This window comes from Dipodomys merriami, unplaced genomic scaffold (genome assembly GCF_024711535.1).
Source record: "Dipodomys merriami isolate MVZ:Mamm:240054 unplaced genomic scaffold, mDipMer1.0.p SCAF_5, whole genome shotgun sequence".
In the NCBI taxonomy this organism is placed as follows: domain Eukaryota; kingdom Metazoa; phylum Chordata; class Mammalia; order Rodentia; family Heteromyidae; genus Dipodomys; species Dipodomys merriami.
The window spans coordinates 41,259,116-41,283,372 of NW_027206068.1; the positions used below are offsets into that span (position 1 = coordinate 41,259,116).

The window sequence follows — 24,257 nt, forward strand, 5'->3', positions numbered from 1 at the left end:
CTGAAAGTGTGGACTATATGCACTAAACATTAAAAGAATTCTCTCTAGTTATCATCCATTACTAGTAAAGTCCAGTGAAAATTTATAAAATGCCTGTTTATTACCTAAGCAGCTATCACACATGTGTTTAACTGTCAGAATACCCTGGTTTGTGTACATAGCTGCAGTTACCACCCTTTAGGAGTTTATAACATGTGATCATTTCCTCTATATTAAAAAATGCACTGTGTTTTTGCATGTTCTCATTCCATTGGGTGGTAAGGAATGCTAATGGTGGTGCCCACACACACGGCTATTAAGTATGGTTTCCCAACCTACACACACCCAAGGCTGGGTGACTGTGTTGTGGGTTATTTTCCTCTACACTGTAGTGTGTTTCACAGTGTTCCTAACTTCTACTCACTGGACACCAGTAACATCATCCTTCTATTTGTGACAACCAAAAATATCTGTAAATGTTGCCAAATGTCCCCTGGAGGCAAAATTACTCTCTGTTGAATATTACTAATACAGAGCGCTTGTATACTAACCTATCTGTTTAGATGATTATATAATTGTAAAAAAAATCTTCCCATCTAATCCCATATGACAGGCAGTAATTAATCTAAGTTTTCTTGAACATTATAGCTGTCACTGTTCTGTGTATGATTACCTCACTTAATTTTTAAAGATAGACTATTGCTCACAGTCTTTTATACAATAAGCATATTATTAAATACATGCATTTCAGTTAGCAGTGTGCTACCCAACAACAACAAAGATCAAAATGTAAATTCTGCTTCCAAGGAGCTTTTATTAAAGCTGAAGTAGGGAAGCATGCAACAAGCAGGGCACTGAAGGACAAAGTACAACACAGAGTTACAGGAGGTGATACAAACTTCTCAAGGGAAAAGAGCATGTCAGTACTAAAGTTCCCAGAGATGCAATTAGGGAGCTGATGAGAGCCAGGTATATATGGATAAGTTGTGTATCAAGTAGGATAGGACAAAGAGCAGACCAGCCACAGAGGAAGCCACATAAGCAGATTGTTAAGAGTGTGGGGCAGAGGACTCACTTAGATCACATTGTGTGTGTGTGTGTGTGTGTGTGTGTGTGTGTGTGTGTGTGTGTGTGTGTGTGTGTGTGTGTGTGTGTGTGTGTGTGTGTGTGTCCTGGGGATTCTTTTGCTCAAGGCTGGCACTCTGCCACTTGAACCACAGCTTTTTCTGTTTATGTGGTACTGAGGACTTCATGCATGCTAGACAAGCACTCTGTCACTAAGCCACATTCCCAGCCCATACACAGCAGAACTCTGATTACTGAGAGTTCTGATTGACAGAAAAATCTGGACTTACAGAAGGTGTTAAAACCCATTTTATAAATACACGTGATATAAGAAGAGGCATGATACAAACTAGAAAATAACTACTGAAAAAGAGAAAAGTTAACCACAGAGCTATTTATTGATGAAACACTGGAACAATCTAAAGAGGAAAACATGGGCAGCAGGGACATTTTAAAGGAAAAATCCATCAGAGTTGGTTAATCAAATCCATCACAGTGTGTCAAATAGAACAGAGGGAAAAACAAGTGAAGCCATCTCCAGCATTTATAGATCTCACTATATATAAATTATCTCTAGCTTTCATAGCTCTCATGTTACTTACCTTAACTAATCGTTAATCATATCTTCACTGTTTTATTACTTCATAGGGACTAATAATATACAAGCACTACGATACATGAAGACAGAGATGAAGCAATGCATCCATACTTAGGAGGGAACTCTGCTTCAAGGTGCCCATTGCTAAAATACCCATAGCCTCTTTTTACATAGTCTCCTTTTATAAGGGCTGGTCACTAAGTCATCACATTCCTAATAGTTCATTCTGATTAACCTCCTTTAGAGAGAGAGAGAGAGAGAGAGAGAGAGAGAGAGAGAGAGAGAGAGTGTGTGTGTGTGTGTGTGTGTGTGTGTGTGTGTGTGTATTTGAAATAGTCAATAAACTATTAACCAAAAAAAATCCAACAGGCTTTTTTTTTGCGGGGGGCAGTCGTGGGGCTTGCACTCTGGGTCTGGACGCTGTCCCTCAGCTCTTCAGCTCATGGCTAGCACTCTACCACTTGAGCCACAGCGCCACTTCCGGCTTTCTGGTGGTTAATTGGAGATTAGAGTTTCACTGACTTTCCTGCCCTGGCTGACTCTGAATCTCAATCCTCAGATCTCAGCCTCCTGAGTAGCTAGGATTACAGGCATAAACCACCAACACGTGGGAGGGTTGTTTTTTTTTTTTTACATCAACCTTTTGACTTCTAAACATCATTGTGGGTTCTAGCTCTGAATCATACTCTAAGCAAATTCCAAATTTTCTAATTTCCATCTCAGCAATCTCATCTTACTATCAATTAAACAAGTAAGGAAAAAAGTTACCTCTTCTTGGGGATTTCCTCATTATTACTCATGAAAATAGAAAGTACACTAACATTGGGGGTTTGTTTATTAATAAATACATCAGTTTATTGATGCAAGATTGGTTTTGACCAATTTACATCACAGACCTCTAAATTTAGTGCTTTCTAGCAACTGATACAAACCTACCCTTTATGATGTAACTTCTGAATACTGGTGCTACCAACATTTTGAATCTTGTTTGTCCCTATGAATTGTAAGGACATTAAATGGCTTCCTTATTCAATTACATGCTAGTAGAAACATCCTTTATAGTTGTGAAAAGAAAAATGTTCCCAGATTGTCAATGTCCCCTGGGGGTGGGGGGGCAAAATCGTTCATGGTTCAAGACCATTGCAGTAATGTGACCTTGGAGAATAAGTAAAGCACACATAGTACTTGTGTAATTCCAGGTTTGAAGATTAGACAAATAAATAGAAGAAATAAAGCAAAGTAGCCTTTGTGCTCAATAAAGGGAAACCAATTTTCTATTATGATGTTACAACTTTTCATCCTGAAGAGCATAACTTTCCCCACCGAAAAGAATGAGCTCAAGATATCACCAAATAACCTACTCTTCACAACTCCTTCAGTGATCTAAAGATATGCTAGAGTTAAAATTGGACAGTTTATATTTTTAACCTTATTGTTATATCTTCATATATCCAGTAGTACGTATATGTCTTGGAAATTCACAAACTTCAGGATATTTAAAAAATTATCACAAAGCTGTGTTTGCATGATACATGTAGTATTTTGCTTATTGAGTACTCAGACCTTAACAATAAGGAATCAAAAGTCAACCCATTTTCTTAACTATGTAAACCCAGGCTCTGAGGCTGTCTTTTCCAAGAAGAGGCTGTGTTCTCTACACCATACCTCAGAATCTGGAATAAGAACTAAGAGGTAACAATGGCACCACCACACCAAGAATATCAGGCAGTTAGTGCTATGAAGACCAAGATGGCCCCATAGAAGATATAAGAAAGACACAAAGGAGGCAGTTAGAGAGAGTAGACAGATATTGAGGAAGTCCCCGAATAATTCCCTAGTGCAAAGCAGATATCAGACATTCCTTAGAGATTCCTGAAGTCCAGAATCCCTGTCCCAGGAGGCCAAATATAGTTAAGATTCTCATGGGAACACTATTCCTCTACCACAAGATCCCTCTTTCTTGAGCTAGTTATAGTGGGTCTTCACTACTGTCAATCCTAAGACCCAATCTTTAGGCTATGGCCCAAACGAACCTCTGGTTTTCTTTTTCTGGTTTTAAAATGTCACTTTAAAGTCTACTTTCTTGGCCAAGTAGAGTGTTGACAGCAGGATCTTAAGTTAAAGGCCAGCCCAGGCAAAGGTAGCATGACCCAGTCTCAAAAACAAAAACGAAAGGACTAGGGACACAGTTCAAATTGTAGAGCACTTGCTTACCATGTAAAAGACTCTGAGAATAATCCTTAGCATGGACAAAAAAAAAAAATCTACCATCTTGTGGGAAGGGAAGGAATAGGGAATCATTATATAGTGTGTACAAATTTATAGTTTGAGATGATGGGAAAATTCTGGAGAAAGATAGTGGTGAAAGTTGTACAACAATGTGAGTGTACTTAACATCACTGAATTGTACACTTGAAAATGGTTAAAATAGCAAATCTATGCTATGTCTATTTTTCCAAATAAAACAAAGAGGGAAAACAAACCCACCTTGAAAAAAATAAAATTCAAACTATTCTAGCTATATGAAAGTTCCTAATCCTCAACATAAGACAAACCTAGAGAGCTGAGGGTATTCCCCCTACACTTAAAGAATATACAGAATAGTATGTTCTAAATACTCCCAAATTTCAGCAAGGTCTTTTAATACCACTCTTTTAAAGGTGAACAATCATAGGCTATGAAATGACCTTCAAGCGGTTTTTTTTCTCCAACACTGGTTTTTTACAACACATCGCTTTATGCATTTCTTTATAACATATAGCATTATAAATATATCAAATTAAATGCAAACACAGATATGCATGAGTCTCCATCTGAAGAACTTTCTGTGGTGTAAATTCTGATGGATGTGAGAAGTAGAGAACTCAATTTCCTAAACTGATAGCCAAGTTGCCAGTTGTATAGTCAGTTTACATCTTAATATAATGTGACAAAAATGTCTATGTAACCAGATAATGAACACAGTCTATCTCATATAATGTCAGCACTAAAAAAAAAAAAAAGAAAAGTCCTCTAGATTTGAAAGCACATGGGACAGACCAAAAACTCTTGTTGCCATGTCAAATATAAGTCTTTTAACCATGTTTTTCCGCATTAAGACCAAAGGCTGGATGAATGCAAAATGAATTTACCTTACATTTCCCACAAGAGACATAATATGAAAAGAACAAACAAATGCATATTTATTTTGGTTTGGGGCACTAGTTCAACAATTTAAGATAAACCACACAGAAGTTGGTATTATACCACTTTTGGAGCCAATCTAATTTTAATTCAGTAGTATTCCTTTGCATTTTTTGTTTCTTCCTCATTTTAACTTCATTTCTTCTGTTGAGTCTAGAGATATATACTCTAGGAATCGGAAGTTTTTTCCATACTGATTTTTATATTTTAATATTTTAAGACTTGAAAAAAATCATATTTAAAAATTTGACCTCTTTTAATTTTTTGGTCTTTCCTATTCTTTTCACTCACTTTCTGAATTTCCTTTTTCATAAATATTTTATTTCCTTCTCATTTTTTTAAATATAATTTTATTGTTATTAGTAAAGTGTTGTAAAGAGAAGTCAACATTTCACGTCAGGTAATGAGTGTGTGTGCATATGTGTGTGTGTGTGTGTGTGTGTGTGTGTGTGTGTGTGTGTATATATATATAATCTATCTATCTATCTATCTATCTATCTATCTATATATATATATATGAGACAATATCATTCCTTTCTTCACTTCCCCCTGGTTTCTTCCAATTTTTTATGATTTTATTTTTCATTTAAATTCCCTGACTGCTGTTCAATCTCTTGGTTTTTTCCCTCCAAAGATTAAAGAGTGAAACTGTATAATTAATCACTTACCCAAATAGAATACAGCAACACAGTCTGTCTTCCCAACAGCCCTTTTCTCTTCTATCAAGAAAACAGTGTCTAGGTAAATGCCAATTTATTAGGATTCCAATAAATGTTACAAGTATCTTCTCAATACTCAAAAAATTATGACTTTTAGATGTATTTTATCATATTCTTATTCTTTGATGAAGGAACTACCATTAAAGATAATAAGATAATGGTTGTTATAGTACACCTCTTGTAGTACCTTTCATTTCCAGTGTAGTTATCACTAAGTATAATCCTCTACTAGAGCTCAATACACAGAATGCCCATTCAATCAGCACAAGCTGTCTAAAATACCAAATAAACCAAAATGGTCACTTTTATGTTGTGGGGCAGCCTCAGAAGCTTTCAGTCTTAAACATGTGCTACTAATTCTCAGATTTAGACAGCAACATCCTAGAGAATGCTCAAGAAAACAAAAGGCTTAATTTGTTTTTGCCTATACTGGCTCCTACATCCCATAAGTTCTGGGATGCTCAGGCCTACTCTATGCTCTACAGTAGAGTTGGCCAAACAGTTTAGTAGAAATGCTACAAACACATCTGAAATAAATGCTTTAAATGCCTTCTAAAAAGCACTCTTTAAAAAAAAAAAAAAAGGACAGATATTCTGCCTAGTAAAAACTGAGTTTGTAATTTCTGTTTATTTTCACCCATTATTACGATTATTTTATTTCAACATCAATGGAGTGAAACTGCATGTTTAACTTTTTAGTGGCATCAAAGTCTTCTGAAAAATCTTACGCTTTGGAACAAAGATCTTCATGTAATTTTGCAAGTATTTTGAGGTTGAGTGGTTAGATGAACAACCAGAACATAATCCATTTTGAGCTGGTAGGATAGTCAAATAAACAAAAATATGTTTCTGAATGAAAGACATTCAAAGGAATACATATTACTGCATATTTTTGGCATGATTATGTAACAAGACTCCACTTCAAAGCTAACTTTTCGTTTGGATTACATGTGCAAAAAGGTCAAGGCTATGTTTTCTGTAGGGATTTTTACTTTTGCCTGTTTGGAAGTTACTAACGGGTGAGAACTTCTTGCCATATACAGGTCCTTGTAAATATAAAAATACATAGATTGACTAATAAATACCTGTGTTAAATATAGCTATATTCTTGCTATAACATACCTACTTCTTCACAACAAACCACTAGCTTAAGATTTTCCTTGTTTATAATAAAAATAAATTTCCAAAGAGACAGCATGTCATGGTAATCTAGAAATTAGTTTTAAGACTACTTTGTAAGTTTTTTTTTTCCTAAACAGGTTTGTTGTCAATATTAAGCAACTCTCAGCCGTGCCCTGTAATTAATGCCATGACAGCCTAGGATTAAAGTCATGCAAAATAACTGCAAGGTGTGTTCTGGAATTTTCAAGGCTTTCCAAAAAATTTCATCTCCATCTCTGCACAATATTAGTCATTTAAGAGTCCATAATATTTTGCTACTTTACAAAATGAATAGAACAACAAGGTTTCATATGCCTGGTGGACCAATTCTGGACCATTCAAAGAGTAATAAGAGACCCAAGGAACAGATCCATGACTTCCCTTGATTACTAGGCCTCGCTGGCCTTTCTTAAATGTGAAATAGTAAATACTGCATCTTTACACTATTGTTCTAACTGTATTTTTCCTTCTACTTTTTTTTGGGGGGGAGGGTCCAGTTGTGGGGCCTGAACTCTGGGCCTGGGTGCTGTCCCTCAGCTCTTCAGCCCAAGGCTAGCGCTCTACCACTTGAGCCATAGCGCCACTTCCGGATTTTTTTTTCTGGTTATGTGGTGCTGAGGAATCGAACCCAGGGCCTCAGGCATGCAAGGCAAGCGCTCTACCACTGAGCCACCTTCCCAGCCCTTTTCCTTCTACTTTTGCCTCAACTATTCATTAGTACAGAAACAATAAAAAAACAAAAACAAAAAACCAAACAGGTTATAGAAAGATGACCTTAACTTAAGAGAAATTTATTGATAGTCCCAGGCCAAAGCTTCTTCCTGAGACTATCATCTATCATCTTAAGAACAAACAGTATCTCATCCAGTGCAAAATATAATGGCTTCTCATAGTACAATTAATTAATGTAAAAAATGATTGCAAAATTTTCATGATTTAAAAAAAAGTCCCTAAATTCTTAGTTTGGAGCAAGGTCATTTGATACTATTAGCCATTAGGGCTGATAAAAGAAGCCAGGAAGTGCTGAGTAATCAGGAGCATATGCAACATCCTAGTCAGCACTTTCTTTGCCAGATTCCAAGGTGAATCTACTTCTTTTAACCTGTTCTTCTTCCTTGCTTTTCTTCCTGGCTTGAAGCAGACTATGAAAAGTTGAATGCCACCAAGCATGACAACAAAAAATAAATAGTACTACTTAGCAGTTTCAATTCCATACACATATCTCTAGACATGTATGATCAATTGCTCAAATATATATTTTGCACACATGTATGCAAATATATAATGGACTAGTGGCATAGCTCAGTGACAAGCATATTTACACATGTATATTTAAATATATACATACACATAAATACATATATACCTGAGGACACACATGTAACAATGCACATATATATACAAACTGATATACAAATATATAATATGTGCCAGAATTAAGAACTACACATCTGTTTTTCAGATATACAAGGCAAGATAGCTTCCTCCTTTAGTAATAAATACCTTTTTGTCAGCATGCTATTTATATGCATTTGATTTACTATACAAAACAGTCAAATCCCAATGACCATTGCATAACTATAACATCTGCAATATTACATAAACTGTAAAGCAAGAGAAATAATACTCTGGAGTCGAGACTTGTGGTCTAGTCTTGAACTCTGCAGCCAGATAGACAACCTTGAACATGTAACTTAAATTTCTCTGTGTCTGTTTCTTTATCTGCAGGATAGGAGTAACTATCTTGTCCAAGCTTCTCTTTTTGTTGCTATAAGAATAACACTCAAGTAGCCAACTCTCATGAACATTTATTATATACATGGGGATTTATCTATCTATATGTATAAAATATGTGTGTGAACATTCACATATCATTGTTGTTCTGTTATGTTTGGCACAGTCTTGTTTAAATTAATGAACTGAAGTTCATTAAATTTAATAACTTATTATATAGACATTAATGCCCTGCTCTCATATATTACACACTTATATGTGAAGTTGGTTCCAACCCACAATCAACAGGTTATATTCTTGTTAAACTGGTGTCAGATCTTCTAGTTCAGTGACAGTCCACATGGAGGGGATACAGACCTAGTACTAGGACTACACTCAAATTCCCAACCTATGCCTGTGTACTCATGATCGAAAGTCCTTTTTAATTTCTACCAAGTTACCAAGAAAATATATGTAATTCATAGTAATTTGTGACTTCAAATTTTTATTTCTATGTAAAAACAGGATAAATTTTAAAGACCTCAAAGTCTTTAACAAGCTATACCTGCCAGAATCCATTCATTGGAATTACTAAGTAAATAATAATCATGAAAAAGAGCTGCAGGAGAAAAACAAGGTTATAGAAAATTCAGAAGGGGAGGGGAAGGAAGAGACAGTGGGAGAAAAACGAAGGAGTGAGTAACAGTGTTCGACAAGAAATGTACTCATTACCTTACTCATGTAACTAAATCCTCTGTACATCATCTTTACAATAAAATAAAATATTTAAAAAAGGAAATTTAGAAGGCAAAGAGAATGAGAATCAATCTCATATAATATTGATTGTTTAAAAAAAAAAAAAAAAGCAAATTACACCAAAGCTTTCTTCATTCAAGTGGTTGGTTTTGTTTCCTAACTGGTCCCCTACATATCTAAGTGCAGTGAGTACATTCCCAACTCCTACTGCCAAGTTAAAATGAAAACGTTCTCAGTCTAGAAATGATTGAGGTGGTTTTCTTTAATCAAATTAGAGCGGCCAAGTGTTCCTTTCAAAGGTAACTGTCTACTCTGCAGCTGTATGCAAACTACCACATCAAATGTGAGGGGAAAAAAATAGCGATAGAATTGTGTCCTTACAGTACAGGGCTAGCTGCAGAGATGGAGAAACAAAAGCATCAGTACAGCTAAGAATTACATTCACAGTACGCTTCCAGAAATATGCTGACTTCACAAACTCTGAACAATGTACTGAAACTTTCAGTATATAATTAGCTATTTTGGGGAGGGGAGAACATGGGGGAAATTCCCTCTTAAAAACAACTAGGCAGCAATAGATACCTTGAAACATTTACCCTAGCGACCAAAGACTCAATGAGAAACATTAAAAGACTGGCTGAGACTTCACAGGAAAAAAAAAAAAAAAAAGATCTCATGGACCTTGCTTTTTTCACTTCCTGTCTCCATCAAAAACACACCAGAGTGAGTATCCAACAAGCTTCAATTAAGTTCCTAATGATTCATTTGCATGAAGAATTTATTCTTTTAAATCATCAGACATGGGAAATTCCTGCAAAGAATTAATTTATAGTGGGCTTGTTTTTCTAGTGTGTTTCCCTTACAAAAAATAAAATTGGCCAACATTCCCAATATGATGTCAGCTTATCTTTTTCATGTTACAGTTTATACCAGCTGTTGGTTTAGAGATGGTATGTTAACAGAATGAAAATCTAGAATATGACAATGAATTCAGACAGCCAGGTGCAACAGGAATTGAAAGAATGAGACAATGTTCTTTCTACATTCATGGCCCTTTCCAGGAGATTATGTTGTCTTCAAATTTGAAGAATGCAGAATAAATAGGGCAAAAGTATACTTAACATGATCCACCATTCTTCCAGAGCAGCTGTTTGGTCTTAAATTATTTTGCTTCTGGTGAAATTTGCAAGTATCATCCTTGATCCACACTTAACTTTTTTTTAAAGGATTTCTGCATAAAGAAAACTTCCTGTAGGTAATAACAATTCTGCTCCCAACCAGAAAGTGAACTGAATGACCAAGTATAGATTCATCAAAAAATGACCGAAAGCTGTCACCGAAAATAATACAAAACAAACAAGCAAACAAAAACAGCAGAAAGAGTTAAGCAGATTTTCTGGATGAATGAAAATGAATCTCAGCGGAGGTCAAAGGAAAAAAATTCGTTCACAAAGGTTTACACTGGCTTTTGGATCCATGAGCCAACAGTAAGTCCAACTGTTTTGAATCTTCAGGAAGTTCAGGGCCAGGTATACATGGTCTGCTCAACAGCCCTGGTTCAGTTCCTACTATACACCTACTAACCCAATAGAACCACCAGACTTGAGAATGGAGAAACTTCTGAATGAGTCAAACTCCCACCTGTTGCACCATTTCCAGCCTCTGTCCTAGACACAGATACATCTCTGCTGTCTGTATTCCCAACCCACTGCATTTGTGACCATAAGTAAATGGTTGTTTAAGAAGCCTCTAAACTAGCAGCAATATTAGCCTGAACAGTTATTTCAATAGAAGATTTGTATCTACTTAAATTTTTAAAAACTACAAACTCCACTCCCTTGTAAACTGATACTGTACTTTAGGAACAACATCCTTGCAACAGACCCCTAACTGACTGGGAATATCACTCTTCCCCCCCCCCTTATTCTAATCTTCCTTTCTTCTCCTTTTCCTTTCTAAAAATTATTTGTATAATTATATAAACAAGTGATGTCACAACTGGTTAGATGATCAGAAAACAAAGATACTTGTAATATGAGCCTAAAATAGGAGTCCTGGGCCAAGGCCCGTAATGGGACTGACCACTTGAGCCTCTCATTACATGTAATGATAGCTATAGCCATTCACAAAAGGACTTCATAGCGCATATTAAAACTCTTAAGGGGAATGTATACATACATCTGAATAGAAATTCACATCCCAGGGCTGGGAAGGTGGCTCAGTGGTAGAGCACTTGCCTTGCATGCTTGAGGCCCTGGGTTCTTTCTCAGCACCACATAAGCAGAAAAAAAAAAAAAAAAAGCCGGAAGTGGCGCTGTGGCTCAAGTGGTAGAGCACTAGCCTTGAGCTGAAGAGCTGAGGGACAGCGCCCAGGCCCAGAGTTCAGGCCCCACAACCGGACCCCCCCCCAAAAAAAGAAATTCACATTCCAGGATGGGGGGTGAGTGGGAAATGGGAAGGGATGGGAAGGGGAAACAAAGGAGGAGGCAACAATGCTTGATAAGAAATGTACTCATTACCTTGCCCATGTAATTGTAACCCCTCTGTACGGTATTTTCACAATTTAAAAAAAAAAAAAAGAAATTCACATCCCAGAGAATATGAAACCATGTCCTCAAATTTCCACCAAAATATGTAAATCAAATCTGCAAACAAATAAGACCATTTCCAGTCTTACAGCATCTCATTTAATATTATTGATAGAAAATTATGTTCATAATTTAATGAACAATGGAAGCATAAATTAGAAAGGACATACTTCAGGGCCCAATCCTCATCATTCTAATAACTTCTTCCTAAGTCAGAAACCAATTTATTACCGTAAGCATTAGACTATACAGTAAAATGAATAAATAGGAAGATAAAGTATCTGCTAAATTTTAGTTCTGATTTACATTTTTATTGCCAATAAAGTTACAGCAAAAAGTAATCTCTGGTTATAGTTTATCCACTCATTCATTCATTTACTCAATGGGTATTTATTAAACTGAAAAATAAAGCAATAAACAAAACAAAAATATCTTCCCTCATGGAGTTTCTATTCTAATTGGAAGCAAATATTCCCTATTAATTTCGGCAAACACTCAAGTATTTTGAGTGCCAGATACAGTGGGAAATCTAAAGCAGTTATTACAAGAAAATTTGCTCATTCAACAAGCATTGGCTTGAGAGCTTTCTACACATACTACAATTTTCATCTCATTGCAGATGGTGAAGTCTAGCAAGAAACGTCAGAGCTACTTATCCCAGATTCTCAACTCTCTCTCAATTTAGGTCATCTTCTCCCCTCCTTTTAATGAGTGTGTAAGTCCTTTCAGATACATGGCTACATGTTACCCATTCTTTCTTTGCCTAATGATAGATTTACTTTTTTTGTTAATAAAATCAGCCACAGGGAAAAACGTATCAGCGATCATTCATAAACAAAGATGCTTCTCTGGACTTGTTTCAAAGTCTGTATTTCTAGGATTGGAATTGGTACCACAGGTTCAATTACAGTTACAGAGTTCTCCTTTAGATAAAGCTCATCACCCAGAATCAGACATATTTGAGAAGTTTAAAGCAAACTGCTAATAAAGACTTTGCTCTTACAAAACCCAGTACATCCCAGAAACTATCTAGCATCAGTTTTGGCATTATAATCTAGTAGTTAATTACATAACCACTGATAAATCCCACAGGCTTAAGAACATTAATACAGACTAATAGGATGTAACAATTCGTTTTGTATCTTAATGTGTAAGAAAGTGGAATCTATGCTCTTCCTGTTCCTTGACAAAACTTATATAAGTGACATGCCCTTCATTCATAATTAGCTTTGAGGGATCCTTTCTGGCCCAATCTTGGAATCTGTCTCTTGGTTTCTCATGGCTCAGCAAGAAAGTATCTCCTTTTTACTTAATAACTTCTCTAAGTAATTTTATATGATTGGGGCTGTATATTATATCATTTAACGTTTCCAACTTAAAACTACTCAGTCTCTTGGTTTTTACTAAATATTTTCAAATGAATCGGTCATATCCAATTACCTTAAAGTCTGCCCTTGAAATGCTCTTGTTTTTCCTGTTCTGCGGATGAAGAGTATTGATGTTTCCAATATTATATTTTGATGCCTTCTAACAGAAGAGCATTCTAGGAAAAGTAAAGGATTTACACCAACTATCAGGAATACAAAGCACAGAAATTATGAGATTATTTGTAATAAAAGGAAGCAAAGAAAAAGAGAGGATTCCCTTGAGATTGCTGCTCCTGAAAGAGTATGGTTTCCTTGCTGCAGCTAGAATTTCTTAAAGACTTAAACACAGAGTACATGGAGCAAAACTTTAAATGATACAAAGCAGTTATGTACTAGAAATATCCTTAGAGAGCAAGGAGAAATTCCAATGTAGGTCATAAAGATGAATAGTTCCATGGAAACTTTCAAATTTAAAGAACAGTAAAGCATCTCCCTTGCCTAAGAGTTGCTTTGAAAACTGAAATACAAAACAACCCATCCAGCTCCCATGTGTTGTCAGACGCACTTGGTCCACAACTTCTCCTACACATATACACACAAAAATCCATTAATAGGATGCAACATGGGATAAACCTAACACCAATTTCCAATGCCCAGAAGAAAGATCTTTTACTATATAATTGCTATAATTTAATACACATCCATTTGGAAATATTAGCTCCATTCCTATGGGATGGAAAAATTGCAGTAAACATTACCAAAAATTAATATGTATATCTATGTACATCTCAGTTTCTTCCATAAATTCTATAAGCCTCTTGAAGGCAGGAATTAGTTTTGTTAAATAATACCCTTCAGCCAGGCGCAAGTGGCTCACGCCTGTAATCTTAGCTACTCAGGAGGCTGAGATCTGAGGATCACAATTCAAAGCCAGCCAGGGCAAGAAAGTCTGTAATACTCTTATCTCCAATAAAACCACTAGAAAACCAGAAGTGGCACTGTGGCTCAAGTGGTAGAGTGCTCGCCTTGAGCTGAAGAGCACAGGGACAGTGCCCAGGCCCAGAGTTCAAGACCCACGACTGACCAAAAAAAAATAATAATACCCTTCATATATAAAATATGTGATTGTTGTATTAATATTTCTATTGGTCACAGAAACCTAAGATTCAAAGTGTTAAAATAATTTCCTTCTTTATTATGGAAAATAGCAGCCAAGAGATATTGGGAATTTACCTATACCACAAAGATAGTTAGGATGGAATCAAGTCTCCCAAATCCTCGTTCATTAGCCTGTACATTTCTTAAACTTACTATTACAAAAATTTTTGGACATATGGAGAACTTCACCAAGTGAGTAACTCATAATCCAGTCTTGCTGCATTTATGTTTCATTTTAAAACAAATTCCAGGCTCCTTTTAGGTGAAGAAAATGGGATGAACATTTCAATGTCAAACGCTTTTTGACCTCACTAAGTCACATTTAGCAAAAGAATTAAATATGCCCAATGCTAAAAAATACTTAATACTAGAAACTCTACATATGTAAAGTCATCATTATCCATTCCTGACCCCCACAAAAATTAAACTTGAATTCCTAAATGGAATATATTCACTCACAGCTACTCATTCTGGGCTACAAATTCTGAGAACCATGCCAAATGTTTGAGATACATGGAGGAACAAGATAAGACAACACTTTCTTCTTTTGGGAAGAAGTTTGCATGTCCATAAACTAGTGTGTGCAGATATATCATGTGTGTCTTGAGGAACTGGAATTAGTCTCATTGGTGAAGTACTTCCTAAATCAATCTATCATTGGTGAACTTCCTAACTCAGTCTATCCGTATGTCAAGGTGAAATCCAAATTCTCTGTACACAAATCATGTAGAGGAGAAGAAGACAAGGCCTGGATGGAATCCAGAATCATCACCTTTTGGAAATTACTAGGAAGGTTTTACTTAATTCTGCTCTAACAGTTTTTCCACTATAGAAAGCCAAAGAAATTAGTATTAATGGGGAAAAACAAATGTCAAAGAATTCAGGCAACTGAATTCATGAGACTTTACATTCTTCCATTTTAAAATGTTCAAATAACTTCCCACTTTTGCTGAATATGTGCTCATTTCCTAACATTAATATCTTCTTCACAGTATATAAATCAAGTCTGACTGTACAGTTAACTATGGGAATGACTTGCTTGAACTTTAAAACTCAAGTTTAATATAAACTATAGAAACAGCAGTAAAACAAAAAGGAAACTTTTTCAGCATTTTTAAAGTCATTTCCCAGGAAATCTAGTAAGTGTAATCCAATATACAAATCTGTTCTCCCTCTTTATTTGACATTCCCTAATATTAGCATTCTCTCATGTAATGGAAATAACCCATATGGTCCCCTCCTTAATAACTAGACTTCTTTTCTACTATTTTATCCATTTGTTATTTCTTCATTTTATTGTTCTGGATATAGGGTGTAAACAACAGACATGATCCCAAGACATTAGGACTTAGGAGCTTTATAATGGGAAATGAAAAGTTGTAGGTGGGAGGAGGTTAATATATTTTATATAACAGAATTAATATAAAAAAACAGAAATATATTAAGTACCTATATAACAGGTCCAAAGTTGTAGGGGTTCCAAGAAAGCAGAAATGTACCTCAAAAAGGTATTGAGGATCTTACCAAGAAGGTGGCACAAAATGTTGACCCTGAATGATGGGCAGCATTTCAACATTTGTAATGAGTGGTACAGGGAGGGGCATCAAGTGCATACTATGAGATCAGTCCGAATTAAAGTCACAGAGGTGGATGTCAAGAAGAACATCTAGGGCAAATGGATGAGTCTACTTGCCTGTAGCATACATGTTTAGCTGCAACAAGCACATGCAAAGAAAATAGGAAAATACCAGTAAAATCAACATGTGTACTGAAGACTAAACTGAAGAAAAATTTTAAATAGGAATGTGTATTTGAACATTCGCGCTCGCGCGTGCGCGTGTGTGTGTGTGTGTGTGTGTGCGCGTGCGCGTGCGCGCACGTGCTGGTCCTGGGATGTGAATTCAGTCTGGGCTCTGTCCCTGAGCTTCTTCCCTCAAACCTGTTGCTCTAAAACTTGAGTCATAGTTCAACTTCTTGCATTTTGGTGGTGAATTGGAGTTGTCTTGTGGACTTTGCTGCCTAGACTGGCTTCAAACCGAAATCGTCAGATCTCAGCCTGTGTACAGCTAGAATTTACAGGTGTGAATTTACTGGAGTCCAGCTAAACATTTTAATATGACCTTTGTCACTTAAAACTCTCCCAACAATTACTAATCAATTACTAATGCTAATCTAGTCTACTTCACTCATTCACTCAGGAAACGTACATTGGCCTATCAATGGTTGTAAACTTCATATTATTATTCATGTATATAAAAGACACAGTCCTTGTTCACAGGTCAGCAAACACTGTCATTTAAACTGAAAATATGTTTACATCTTAAGGGAGGCTTTTGGTATGCAATTACCATTAGTCATCTTGTCCTGCTAATGAGGTTCATAAACCTTCCTGAACTTTAACTATCTCCAGTCATTTCATGTCTATGATGCATATAGCTTGAAAATAAAACCAATGAGTAAAAAGACGTTTTTAAAAAAATCTCATGGCTCATAAATGAACCATACTTAGATTAAATCTAGGACCCATCTAATTATAAAATTCTCATACTGTGATTCTAAGATGGCTACAAAGTCAGTTGTTGCTAAAAACTTTAGGCAAACTATTACAGGCAAAGGATATGTTGGCAATGCTTAGTATCTTATCTCAAATGTTTTTATTATCTCAGATGGACCTCCAGGTAGCAAGTTTACACTTGCAAGGATTCTTGCCACATGCCTCATGGTGTCCTCCTTCCTTACTTGTCAGGTGAAAGTAGCTATGTGAAGCTGGTAAAACAAAAAGTCAGTGACAGCAGCAAACTGGTGATAATGCAAAGCAACTACCCAATGTATCTTACAAAAATCCTTGCTGGCTGCTGGCCAGTGTGCCCCATTATGAATCACCACACAAATGCTGGCCTTTAAAAGAAGGCTAATTATCAACTTCAGGTGTCCATTTCCAATGCTGCCTCCTAGATAGTGGACAATGCCCAAGATCACACAAGCACACTTGTTCCTTCTGTTACCTGGGCCCATATTTCATTTTTACCGTGTTTTCTGCAACATTAGGAAGTTCATAATTGATCACTTCCTATGAAGACAGAGAAGCTCATCTGAAATTTACAAGAAACAGCAACAGTTCCTCAAAAACCTGGGCAAAATGTATTGACTTACGTGTTATGCTGTTTTAACTTTATTATTATTGTATTCATTTCATTAAGTACTAAATCCAGTTTATGTAATATTTCATTCATCAGACAAGTACCAAATATTACATTTTTTCTATTGTTATCCAAAATAAATACTGATGAACTGCTTAATTATATTACTATATTACTACTTAGCTTAAATGGTTATAGTTATAACCCAAGTTCTTTAAAAGCACAATTTCATAGTATAAACATCTTTTTAAAACACAAGGCTTCAGTAGGGTATACGGCACAATTCAGAAGTTTCTTGAATTGATATCATTTACTCTTTATTTTTTTTTTGTCTGTCATGGGGCTTGAACTCTGGGCCTGGGCACTGTCCCTCAGCTCTTCAGTTCAAAGCTAGCTCTCTATCACTTGAGCCACAGAAAGTGCCACTTCCAGTTTTCTGAGTGGTTTATTGGAGATAAGAGTCTCATCACCTTTCCTGCTCCGGCTGGCTTTGAACTTGATCCTCAGATCTCAGCCTCCTGAGTAGCTAGGAAAACACGCATGAGCCACCAGCACCTGGTATTATCATTTATTCTTAGCAAACCTTCCACCTTGTCTACATATAGCACTTTTTTACATAGGAAAGTACCCCCCAAATTTTCAATTTATATGTTCCCCTCTTAGAGTCTGTTTTTTCCCCCTGACTCTATAGAGAATTTGTAAAACTGTCATGATGATGTTACATAAAAAAGGATACAACCACAACGATATACATTCAGAATTACCAAGTTCTTCTGTAGGAACAAGGTAAAAATAGAATAACATTGAAAAAATATTTGTTTGCTAATAAGCCTTGATAAATTGGAGACTTCTCAAGGAACTCTTCAGAATGAAGGAACATAATTATTAACGTATTGACTTTTAAATAAGTTATTCCTGCATTCACTAAAACAGGCCATACATAGTGTATTACTAATCCACTAGACAACCTTTCTTTGTAAGGATCTCCATGAACTACCTACCTGAAGACCTGGCTTCCATACAGAGCCAAATTTTTCTATCTTGTAAGTTTTTCTAGAGAAATCATAACTGTACTCTCCTTTCATTCTGCATATTGCTGTTTAAAGAGAAAATTACAAGTCCCTAAATAATCACTGAACCATCTAACTTTTCTGTTTTTTTGATTTTTAAAGTATTAACTGCATATCTAGTAAAAATTTAACATATTTAGACCTTTAGAAAGCATATATTACTCACTGATAGTTTTAAACCATTCATTTACAGAATCAGTTTTTGCACTTGAATTACTTTCACTGATATTCTAATAAATTTAATCCTTTATCTATGATATTTTCATGTCTAATATTTTATGATAATATTATTCCTTCAAACACTGGGAAACCACTTGAAGGAGTTGCTAGGAGTGAGTGATCTGTATTTCTCCAGCACTCCCAACCCTGTGGCTTTTAGAGATGAAGTCTTTTCTAAATATGTGTTGAATACATGGAGCAAATGCTCTTATTTTTTTACTTTTAAATTATCTTTAAGTAGTTGTACAAAGGAGTTTCAATTCAAAATGTCAGTTTATAAGTACAATGCAACTTCATCAATGTCATCTCTGATCATTTTCTCCCATCCAATATTCTTATACATAGTTCCATGTGAATGACTTCTTGTACAGGTCATTATGTATGTCCTAAAGGTGAAATTTAATCTTCAAAAAGCATGTGATTCTGATTAACATTTAGGTATCTTGCCTACTCAACCGTCAAATTCCTGGTAACTAAACTATTGCAAACTAAATTGCTCTATAAAACTGGTTTGACTGAAATAAAGGCAACTGAAATAAAGACAAATGAACTGTTAAAGAGAAAAAGAAAAGCAACTCATCCTATAACAAGGTATATCATACAAGTGTAGCTACTAATTCTGACTTGCTCAGCCCTCTATCCCAGCTTGTTATCTTCAGGTTGTCTGACAGCATAATAGGCCCCTATAAACAGCTGGTGAATAAATGCACTCCTGACAAAACTTGTTATTATGTTTTATTTCTCTCTATGTGTTTTAGTTCAGGATAGAAAACAGAACTCATTCATGGAGTGCAGAAACTCCAATGCTTGTTCATACTGAAGTCTGATTTTGGCAAAGTCTTCTGAATTCAAGATTAACAACTGTAAAATAAAAGTAAATTTACATTTCAGACACTATTTGGCTGTCAAGCCTGGGCCTGGGAGATATCACATGCAGGTAAGCAAGAATTTCAAATCATCATCTCTGGGCATGCACAAGGTGCCTGGGCCAACAACTCAAGTAAGCTTTTATAGTAAGTCTTTCAAAATTAAAACCTTAAAACTTAAAAAATAAAACTAATATGTTTATTGTGTTCTTTCAAGCTTAGGGTTTAACTATCTGTGGGGAAACCCTATAATTATCATCAATTACTTATAACTTGAAGGCACTTAAAAAGGCATCTGCCCTTCCAAACAACTTTGAATAAACCAGGCCTACAACTACAAAACTTATCCTATGGACAACAACAATGACAGGTCTGGGGTTCAAATCTGACACTTGAAGGAATTGTTGTCATTTCTCACTTATTTCCTAACCTTGGAAAAAAAAATCTTAGCAAACCTGTAAATCAGAAATTCCTAATATAACCCAAGCAAGTTAAGGGGGCAGTGGTTGTCCCAAGGCAGAGGCAGAAGAGAAGAAACAGGAAGGAAACTAAGAGAGAATGGAGGTGTTCTGCTCTTGAGGGTAATCTCATCAATAACTTCAAGTGTCACTAATTTCACAACTTCTGACTAATGTGTTTTGGAGTTTGCTTGGGGTTTTTTTTGGGGGGGGAACAAACCTCAGGCTAATTATTCTCAAGTAGCTTCATTATTTCTAAAGCCTGAAGTGTCGGAGTTTTAATATCATGTATTCTATATAAAAAGTCAGATAAACTGATGCCTTCTTGGGAACCGGAAGGCAAGAGTCCCACTAATCTGCTGAAATACAAATATTCAAGATACTTGAAGTACTTTTAAGTTTACAAACTCTACAAGATAGGTATCATCATTACCTCACTTCAGGTAAAAACAATTACAGAGAATGATGCCTTTTTCTTCAGTTCATTGTAGAGCCTTGTACAATTCACAGTTGAGAATCCATGTCCACTTCAACATCTCTAAAGATCACCTATCTCAAGAGGATCAACCAACGGAACCCAACACAATGGCACAACTTTCCTAATTGGGCTTTGTGACAGTATTATACAGTCTATTAGAAGAACATTATTTAATTTTATATTTTAATTTGTATACCTGATAATCACTCTCAATAGGATCTTCTACAGGTAACAAAAATAAAACAAAAACTTTGGTCTTAAAATTCTAGTGCTGAAAGTCATTCTTTGGGAAGAGCTTCTGTGATTGCTCTGGGAAAAGAACTAAGTCTGGTGAGTTGAAGGTTTGCTTTCTTCCCTCCCTTCCCTTTTGGGAAGACCCTCCTTCCCAAAGTTTTTGTTGTTTTTCAACAAGCACACACAGAGACACAAAAGGTAAACTAATGCTTTTACATAAACTTCCATCTTCTAGAACACTATTCTCACAATCTCATTTTTCTGCCTTAACTATAGGCTAATGGGGTCATATCTTTCCAACCCTTTATTACTATATTTATGTACTTATGATTCTCTGCTGCCTTCTAGCCTCAGTCTGACTGTGCTGGTAACAAAGCATCTCACAAATCACCCAGCCTAGGATAAGGAGACAAGTTAAAACCTCCCAGGAAGATTTTGAAGATACTTGGTCTCTCTTGGTTCTGTAGAGGGCTTGGTATTTCAAAGGTCAGTCCTGGGTCTCTCCATTTTGATGACTAATGTTAAACTGTTTTGACTTTTTACAAAAATATTTAGCTATGCTTATTTACATAGTTTCATCCACAGAGCACACAGTAGGCACGTATTTGTCGAACAGAATCCCTAGATGGACAAGAAAAAAGGGAGATGATCCTCCAAATCTCCTTTCTCCCACACGTTAAGAGCGCCAAAAGGTTAAAAATCACAACTCAGTGTGTACAAGTTTCTCTGCATTCCTTTTTGACTTCAAGCTATGTAGCTATGCATTGGTTTAAGAAAGAAAAGGATGACACAACCACACACAATGGGGAAATTCCAGGATCACTAAGAAAACATCATTATCCTAAATCACAAACACTTTCTTTTAATACTCGTTACTACACAGGAGAAAGTTAGGAATACTGCACTGCCTACCCACTTGCATAACTGGGAAAGCCAGGGCAGGACATTTAGAATCTAAAGAGGCCACATCCTAGATTCACATCTAACCCTTAATAGAAGTCTAAAGACTATGTCAGCATAGGGTCATGAAGTAATACCAATAGGTGACACTTTTGCAAGACATTTCCCCCCACCTGATGGTACTGGGAGTTTGAACTCAAAGAGCCGTATGCTTAGGAAGCTGGCCCAGTATCACTTACCCAGTCCAATTTTATTTTTTTTCTTCTGAGATAGGGTCTCCCAATGTGTGTGGCCAAGGCTGGCTTTAAACTCTCTTGCCTAAGCCTCCCAAGAGCTGGGATTACAGGCATGCATCACCATGCTTGACTTTGACATTTTTTAAAACGGCATTTGACACCAAGCATCACCAACTCTTTAGACCATCAGAAATCGTTATTTGACGACTTTGATAAAAAGAAACAGAGTGGGGCTGACATGTTCTACATTTTCTTAAACCTGATTTATATTAGGCTCGACCCTTAAAATTCCCTTCTAATTATCACACAACCTGTTACCTCCTCACTCATTCTGTCTCATGAAGTCCTCCAAAGGCAGAAATATATACATATATACATATGTACATGTATATACATACATATGTGTGTGTATGTATGTATGTATGTATGTATGTATGTATGTATCTATCTATCTATCTATCTATCTATCTATCTATATGTACATGGAGCTGGTGGAACCTGTTTTAGGGTGGCTGGATTTTGTCCCCAAAAGAACCCAGCTCTCCAGGACTCCTAAAGGACAGTAGAGAAAAAGTACTTGGGAGTAGCTCAGCGGTAAAGAAGCAGGTTTGTTTGTTTTTTTCTTCCGTGGTTTGTTTTTTGTTGTTGTTTGCTCTGCTGGCAAGGTCACTGGTTCTGGCTCAGGGCTCTGTGGATAAAACTCACTCTCATCTTGTCTGGTTAATAGATCGCGCAGGGCCTTCCAGGCCGACCCCTGCCTGGCACCTTTCTGGACCCGAGGATCGCCCCCCCCCCCCACGCCCCAGCCCGCTTCCCCCGACGGCACGGCGCGGTCCTCCCTCCTTACCTGACCACGTTGGGGTGTTCGAAGGTCTCCAGGTGTCTCAGCACCGCCACCTCGCGGATGGTGGAGAGCGGCATGCCCTCCTCGCCCGTCTGCACCCGCACGCGCTTCAGTGCCACGAACCGACCTCCGTTCTTCAGGTCGCGGGCCTTGAACACCTTGCCATAGGCGCCCTCCCCGATCTCCGCCACGCACTCGTACTGCTGGTCCGCCCGGCTCAGCCCTTCCTTCTCCATGTCGCCCGGCGCTGCGTCGCTGGGGTCGGCGGGGGGTGCAATCGCCGGCTCGCTCCTTCGTTACCTCGGTCCCCCCGGCCTTCGCCCTGCCCGCTCCGGCGCTCCGGTGCCGGGGCTTTCGTGGCCGCCGGGACTGGATGGAGCGACCTCCCCGCCGGCTCGCCTGGCTCGACTCTGGTGCGGCGGCCGCGAAACTCCGCCTTGCCGAGTCGCTGCGCCGCGCCGCGCCGCTGCCGCCGGAGAGGAGCGAACGGCCGATCCCTCCTCTTCCCTCCCCGAAGCGAAGTCCTCCACCCCGACACGGAGGCGATCACATAATCTGCCCGGACGCGCCTCGGTCCGCAATCTTAGCACCTAAAAGACGAGACGGGGAAGACGAGAAGAAAGTGCCATCAGACATCCCCGGAGCTAGCTATCCACGGGGGTTCCTCCGGACTTCCCTCCTCCAGCTCCCCCTTCTCCGAGCCCCCATCGCTACCCTCCTCTTCCCCCGACGCCGATTCCTCCCTGGTTTCTCCGAGAAAAGGCCAAGTTACTTTTCGTTCCCTCGCCGGGCTGGAGCCCGTCTTCGCGCGGAGGCTGCAGGGGCCCCTCGGGGATGAGCGCCGCGCGGGACGCAGCGGGACGGGAGGGGGCGTGCCGAGCGGCCCAGAGTGTGCCGGGAGCGCGGGGGAGGGGAGGCGCCGGGCACGTCAATGTCACGGCTTCATATTTATACCTATATCATTGTTGCCCCGCGGGGGGTAAGGGGGAGAGAGCCTAGTTCCCAGGGGCCCGGACCGGCCGGCAGAAGGAGGGTCGGGGGTGGGGTGGGGATGGGCATTCAAAGGTCGTGCGCAATCTGGTGGGAAGGGACTTGGGAGGTTCGCCCGTGTGGGGCCCGCAGAATGTGGGTGGGGGCTCTTGGGACCTTGTAACCCGATGCTGGGAGTGTGCGAGAAGGGGTGGTCAGACATCTGCTCGGAAATTGCTTCCTTTCTTTCTACTTTCAGTTTTTCTATGAGCAGACATTTAAAAAGGGCTCCGCACATACAAATGGTCTTTTGGGGGGGGGGGGAGAAGGAGTCTTTGGTGGGAAACGGAATTCTCCCTCCGACTCCGAGGACCTCCCTAGTGGAAACCCAGGCAAGACAAGCCATCTGGTAGGGGAGGACCGGGGCTAGAGGGTGGGCGACTGGGGGGGGCGGGTAAGTCCCCCTCCCCAAGGGATCCCACCAGGGTGAGGGGAAAGTAGTGTCTGACACACGCTGGCTGGCCGTGTCATTAAAGAATAACTTCAGGAGCAAGAT

The 24,257-nt window shown here is 38.1% G+C and overlaps 1 protein-coding gene across 2 annotated transcripts in view; it reads right to left on the reverse strand.

The window, feature by feature from the left end:
* The window catches only part of Cdk6 (cyclin dependent kinase 6), a 187,634-nt gene extending 164,577 nt beyond the window's left edge, over positions 1-23,057 (reverse strand). The window contains exons 1-2 of one of the 2 annotated variants that reach the window (XM_069996496.1): positions 22,736-23,057; positions 5,494-5,544 (exon numbers count right to left, since the gene is read on the reverse strand). In XM_069996496.1, the coding sequence (XP_069852597.1) occupies positions 5,494-5,544; positions 22,736-22,968 (284 nt within the window). In that variant the 5' untranslated portion in view covers positions 22,969-23,057. The remainder of the gene's footprint in view (positions 1-5,493; positions 5,545-22,735) is intronic. The other variant, XM_069996497.1, reaches the window with a different exon arrangement.
* Between the last annotated feature and the right edge of the window lie 1,200 nt (positions 23,058-24,257).